The 6,778-nt window shown below is 41.6% G+C and overlaps 1 protein-coding gene across 2 annotated transcripts in view; it reads left to right on the forward strand.

Annotated features, from left to right (window-relative positions):
* Window positions 1-61: 61 nt before the first annotated feature.
* DEK (DEK proto-oncogene) overlaps window positions 62-6,778 on the forward strand; it is a 39,131-nt gene continuing 32,414 nt past the window's right edge. For both annotated transcript variants that reach the window (XM_011967573.1, XM_011967574.1), the window contains exons 1-3: window positions 62-338; window positions 5,965-6,066; window positions 6,313-6,422. In XM_011967573.1, coding sequence (XP_011822963.1) covers window positions 194-338; window positions 5,965-6,066; window positions 6,313-6,422 — 357 coding nt within the window. In that variant the 5' untranslated portion in view covers window positions 62-193. The remainder of the gene's footprint in view (window positions 339-5,964; window positions 6,067-6,312; window positions 6,423-6,778) is intronic.

The following is a 6,778-nucleotide window of genomic DNA, read 5'->3' on the forward strand; positions in this document are numbered from 1 at the left end:
GGGAATCCCTGGACGGCGGCGGGCGTAGCGGGAGGGAAGCCGCCCCTGGGGACTGAGCGCTACGGGAGGAGGCAACTTTCAGGGCAGGTGTCCCGCGGGAAGGGTCGCATCCTTCAGGGTGGCCGCCGGGTCCTCCCCGCAGGAGTAGGGGGACAGAGACGTCCGGCTTTCTCCGTGTACGAAGGTTCACAGCATGTCCGCCTCGGCCCCTGCTGCGGAGGGAGAGGGAACCCCCGCCCAGCCCGCATCCGAGAAAGAACCCGAAATGCCTGGTCCCAGAGAGGAGAGCGAGGAGGAAGAAGACGAGGACGACGACGAGGAGGAAGAGGAGGAAAAAGGTGGGGGGAGTCGCGTCCCAAGTGATGGATTTTTCAGACCGAAGTTTTTTTTGTTTTTTTCCCCCAGGAAACAAGTTTTCTTGCTCTTTTCGTGTTTAGAGGCGTAAAGTCGGAGTAATTTTCAGCGAGAACGTGTGCACAATTTATCTGCTTTTGTGCTGAGCGATGGCGTAGAATTGACTTTGTGAATTCCGGTTTTTAAAGTATTTGTTACCGTAGTAGTGATGTATTGGAGTGCAGCCGACTTCTCGCCGGCTCTGAATGTTCGTTAACATTTCATCGTTTGACGGGAAGTTTGTAGGTCTTGGATTTGATTTTTTTTTTTTTAACTCCGTGTGTGCACCTTTGAAGTTGCTGAGTAGATGTTCTAATTTTGTCCGTTTCATGACACATCTTTTGCCTTTTGAAGTTATTGTAAGGTCTTAGTGCAGTCTGTTAAGACTGAAGTTATTAAGGCGAGACCTGTAAGTATTTGAATGCTTAAAAATATTTTTACATTTGCCAAAAAGTTTCCCTCCCTGGCAAACAGCGGTGAAAGCTGTTGCTACTTGAGAAAGTAGTTAAAAATGAAAAAAGTGAACTCTGAAAGAAAGTTAAATGTGAGCCCAGCACTGTCTCAGTTTCGAACCTGAGTCTGTTTTTAGGGAGGGCGTTATAAACCCTGATTTGACTGGAGGTGTGAAACGGAAACTTAACAGAATGGAGGAGTGTGCCGCATCAGTTTATCCAGGATGCATGCAGTGTCTGTTTCAGGTGTACCCGCTTCTTGACTGTTTCCAAACATTTAAAAATCCAAGTCGCGTCTCAGCATTCTTTGATATTAGCCTAGTGTGGATTTATTTCGTATAAGTCGCGTCTCTCAGCATTCTTTGATATTAGCCTAGTCTGGGTTTACTTCGTATATGTTTACGACTCAGCCACACTTGGGAAGAGGTTGAGGCTCTCTTCCTAAACCCGGATTTTTTTTTAAGCCTCAGCCAGCCTGTGGTCACAATCTGGGTTAAGATTACAAGATGTGCCTTTTGTTTGTTTAAAGTGGTATGTGCCCTAAGAAGGGCATTTTTAAGTAAAGCATGGCTTTTTGAGTATAAGTTTTTATATAAACTATTGCTTAATAATATGTTATTTTAAAATTATTTTTAATACAACAGCAAAACTGGGTGCACTATCTCACTACTAGCCAAAGAGGCTCTGCACTTTTTCTCCAATTTTTTGTTTGTATTTTAGTCTTTCTGTGGGGGCAGGGTTGAGATGCCCAAGAAATGGTGAATTTTTTTCATGTCAGGAAAGAATTAGAGAAGTCATGTAAATATACTGTAAATGGCCAATGCAGTAATGCTTGGGGAACAGTTGGTAGTTGAAATAATCCCATGTTTTGTTCTAGACACATTATTTTTTAAAACATGATTTTGTAGAAAGTTTATCCCCTAACAGTTTTATTGTGGCTCTGATTTATTATTCTTTTTACTAATTTGAGGTGTTTGTGGGACATGTAGGATTGTGAAAGTTTTTATTCTACTTAACCCTGAATATTAAACTTTAGAATTGAGGCATCATGGAAGCCAGACAGTGAAATACTTTCTGTATTAGAATTTTTTTCTTTTTTTTTGCGTTGCTATAAAGAAATAGTTGAGGCTGGGTAATTTATGGAGAATAGGTTTAATTGGTTCGTGGTTCTGCAGACGATACAAGAAGCATGGCGCCGGCATCTGCTTCTGGTGAAAGCCTCAGGAAACTTCCAGTCATGGCAGAAGACAAAGGGGGAGCCGGCATCTCATTTGGAAGTTGGAGCAAGTGGTAGGGGGAGGTGCCACGCTCTTTTAAACAAACAAATCTTGAGAGAACTCACTTATCACCATGAGTTACCATGCTAAGCCATTCATGAGGGATCTGCCCCCATGATTTAATCACCAGGCCTCACCTCCAACATTGCAAATCACTTTTCAACATGAAATTTGGAGGGGGCAAACATCCAAAGCATACCGTTGCACCCCCAGTCCCCCAAATCTCATGTCTTTCTCACATTTCAAGATTCAGTTGTGCCTTCGCAGTAGTCCCCCAAAGTCCAGTCTTGTTTCAGCATTAACTCAAAAGTCCCAAGTCTGTAAGTCCAGAGTTTCATCTGAAGATGAGTTTCTTCCACCTATGAGCCGGTGAGATCAAAAACAAGTTATTTACTCACAGGATACAGTGATGGTACAGGCCTTGGGTAAAATTTCCATTCCAAAAGGGAGAAAGGCCAAAAGAAAGGTGCAGTAGGCCCCACACAGTCTGGTTTGGCTTATGTTTGGTTTTTGGTTTTCTGTGTGTGTTTGTTTTTTGAAACAGAGTTTTGCTCTTATTGCCCAGGCTGGAGTGCAATGGCCTGATCTCGGCTCACCGCAACCTCTGCGTCCTGGGTTCAAGCAATTCTACTGCCTCAGCCTCCCTAGAAGCTGGGATTACAGGCATGTGCCACCACGGCTGGCTGATTTTGTATTTTTAATAGAGACAGGGTTTCTCCATGTTGGTCAGGCTGGTCTCAAACTCCCGACCTCAGGTGATCTGCCTGTCTCAGCCTCCCAAAGTGTTGGGACTATAGACGTGAGCCACCATGCCTGGCCTACAAGTCTGAATCCTAGCAGAGCAGTCTTTAAATCTTAAAACTCCCAGATTATCTCCTTTTACTCCATGTCTGGCATCCAGGGCATGCTGGTACAAGGGGTGAGGGGTCCCAAGGCCTTGGGCAGCTCAGGATGCAAGCTGCTTGTGGCTCTACCATTCCGGAGTTTGGAGGTGGTAGCCCCTTTCTCACGGCTCCACTAGCCAGTAGAGCCTTGGTGGTGAATCTAGGGGTCCACCCCCCCATTTCCTCTCCACGCGGCCCTACTAGAGGTTTTCTTTTTGTTTTTCTTTCGGAGACAAGGTCTCACTTGTCACCCAGACTGGAGTGCAGTAACACTATCTCAGCTCACTGCAAACTCTGCCTTCCAGGCTCAAACAATCCTCTCACCTCAGCCTGCCCAGTTGCAGGGATCACAGGCGTGTGCCACCGTGCCCGGGTACTTTATTTTTTGTAGAGGAAGGGTTTTACCATGCTGCCCAGGCTGGTTTCAAACTCCTTAGCTCAAGTGACCTGTCCGTCTCTGCCTCCCAAAGGGCCTGGATTGCAGGAATGAGCCACCACGCCTGGCCCTGAGTAGCGGTTTTCTGTGACGGTTCCACCCCTGCAGCAGGCTTCTGCCTGGACACCCAGGCTTTCTCATACATCCTCTGAAGTCTGTCCTAAAAAGGGCGGTCAGGTTAACCAAAATTGGCAGTGATTTTGGTGGAAAGGGAAGTGAGAGAAATGACTAGTAAAAGATGACTCTTTTAAATTTCTGTCTTTGGCAGGTGGGTGGATGGTATTAATGTTTTTTGAAAAAAATTCAGAAAGTGAGCAAGTTTGGAGATGATTATGATTTTTCTTTTGAATGTTTTGAGTTTAGGTGCCTATAGGACATGAATTGGAGCTGTCAAATGACAGACAGGCATATACTGTTGGTTCTCCGTATTTGTGGGTGCCTCATCTGTGGATTCAATCAACCACAAATTGGTAAAATTGGATGGTTGCATCTGTACTGAACAGGTTCAGATATTTTTATTCCCTAAACAGTACAGTGTAACAACTGTTTACGTATCAGTTACGTTATATTAGTCATTATGAGTAGTCTACAGATGATATAAAGTATATGGGAAGATGTTCATAGGTTATATGTAAATACTACACCATTTTTTTTTTTTAAAAAGTAAGGGACTTGAGCATCCGTGGATTTTGGCATCTGAGGGATGTCCTGGAACCAATCCCTCATGGATACTGAGAGACAGTATTAGTTAATATGAATCTCAGATGAAAGTTGTGGCTTGGAGATTGACTGGGAAGTCATTAGCTTGTAGTTGGTAATCACCAGAGACAAGTAAATGGTTTAAATCACTAAGTTGATGAAGTTGAGTGATAGTAGGGGTTGTTTTAGTGTGTTTTGTCTTCATTCTGTACAACATGGCCAGAATATACTTGTTGATAGCCCTTTGTCCTGAAGTATTCTTTCTGTGCAAATCCTTGTACTACTAAATCTAAGTTGTCTTTAAAAGCCAGCGCACATGCTTTGTTCCTTTTTCCCTAGTCCTAAAATAATGAGTTCCTCCTCAGTGCACAGCAATTTGTTGGTATTATATCTTTCTTAAGATGTTTTATTATCTTTTATGTTGGTGTATATTTATGTCTCATTTCCTTAGTAGCATCTCTTTCAAAAGATGTGCAGTCTTTATCATCCATTTATCCCCTCTTAGTATTGAGTGCAGCTGCACATTACAGACATTAAATAAATGGCAGAACCTCGAGCAATGTATAGTATTCTTTTATCTGACTTTATTTCATTCAAAAAATGATTTTATGTTAGATAAATGGAGCTTAATGTTTTGAATTTTGAAGTATATGCCACCTGTTTTCTAGATTTTTTTTTTTTTTTTTTTTTTGAGACAGGGTCTCACTGTGTCGCCCAGGCTGGAGTGCAGTGGCGTGATCTCAGCTCACTGCAAGCTCCGCCTCCTGGGTTCACACCATTCATCCCCCTCAGCCTCCTGAGTAGCTGGGACTACAGGCACCTGCCACCATGCCCGGCTAATTTTTTGTATTTTTTCGTAGAAGGGAGTTTACTGAGTTAGCCAAGATGGTCTCGATCGCCTGACCGAGTTAGCCAGGATGGTCTTGATCTCTTTACCTTGTGATCCGCCCACCATGGCCTCCCAAAGTGCTGGGATTACAGGCGTGAGCCACCGCACCCGGTCTTGTTTTTTTCCTTTCTTTTTTTTTTTAATGGAGGTAGGGTCTCAGTATGTTGCCCAGGCTGGTCTCAAACTCTTGGGCTCAAGCTATCCTCCTGCCTTGGGTTCCCAAAGTGTTAGCATTATTGGCGTGAGCCACTGCACCCAGCCATAGATTTTTGTGTGTTTTTTTTTTCCCCTTTCTCGACTAAACAATTTAACTTTTTTCAGAGTGATTTATGGCCATCATTATGAATGTTATTCTAAACTACAAAGTAATGCCCTCCCAGTTGATTGCATTAGATGTAAACTTGGAGAGTTTTATCTTATCCAGGTACTTCAGGCTGTTCTGCCTGGAGGTCTTTATTTGTGTCTCTTTTGTCAGTTGACTAAATTATTAGTATTTTCTATATGTCTTTTGAAGTTCATAATCTCTCAGTTCTAAATTTGATTATTTCTGAAGTATAACAAACTGAATCACAATTATTAAATAGAATTATGTCCAAAGATTAAACAGAGCTAGATTTATTTCACAAACGAAGTGACTGGACTGTAATGGCAATAATTTTAGTTGGATAAAAATTAGTTTGCTTTCTAATTTTTTTTTTTTAACTGAGTCCCTGTGAGTTTGCCAGGTGAGTAAAATGGTAGTCTGAAAAAATTTTCGTGGTGCTCTATTAACTAATCAAGTGTTGTCATCTTTTATGTTATTTGCTTTCCAAAACCATGCCCAGAGGAAGAATAAAGTGTTAGGTTTTGGAACTTTGTTCTACATGTTTATCTAATAAAGTTAATACAATGTTTAAGCTTTTTGTTAATTAAGAAATACTAAATTAATTTCCAGAAAAGAGTCTCATCGTGGAAGGCAAGAGGGAAAAGAAGAAAGTAGAGAGGCTGACAATGCAAGTCTCTTCCTTACAGAGAGAGCCATTTACAATTGCACAAGGTGAGTTTCTTCTAGCTTTCTTTGATTTTGTGGTGAAAGTGTCTAAATTTGTGAAAATGATGGTTTGTAGCTTAGTATCAGCAGGGTAGTGTTTTATACTTTCGTTATAATTTTATTTAATTTGCTCTGTAAGAGCAAAGTTACATGTAAATTATGCTGTGAAAATAATTCCTATTAAATTAACCTTGTAAAATGTGTTAGTAAGCCATGGGTATTTAATTGTGATTTTTTTTTTTTTTCCCCTAGGAAAGGGGCAGAAACTTTGTGAAATTGAGAGGATACATTTTTTTCTAAGTAAGAAGAAAACCGATGAACTTAGAAATCTACACAAACTGCTTTACAACAGGCCAGGCACTGTAAGACTTTTTTACACTTTAAACCTACTTGTATATTACTTCACAATGGAATCAGTTTCTGTAAATGTTAGTGATCCACTAGTTCAATTTCCACACTTTATGACTGAGCAGACTGAGATATATATTTATTAAATGATTTATCACAGGAAATATAGCTGAATATTAGCAGTTGGATTATAATATCCAGGGCTCTGTCCCCTTTTTTTTTTTTTTTGTTTTTTACAGACATGGTCTCACACTGTCACCCAGGAATTTGTGCATTGTGCAATACATGACTCACTGCAGCCTCAACCTCCTGGGCTCAAGTGTTCCTCTCACTTAAGCCCCCCAAGTAGCTGGGACCACAGGTGCATGCC

The sequence above is a fragment of the Mandrillus leucophaeus genome, unplaced genomic scaffold (assembly GCF_000951045.1).
Source record: "Mandrillus leucophaeus isolate KB7577 unplaced genomic scaffold, Mleu.le_1.0 Scaffold800, whole genome shotgun sequence".
Taxonomy (NCBI): Eukaryota; Metazoa; Chordata; class Mammalia; order Primates; family Cercopithecidae; genus Mandrillus; species Mandrillus leucophaeus.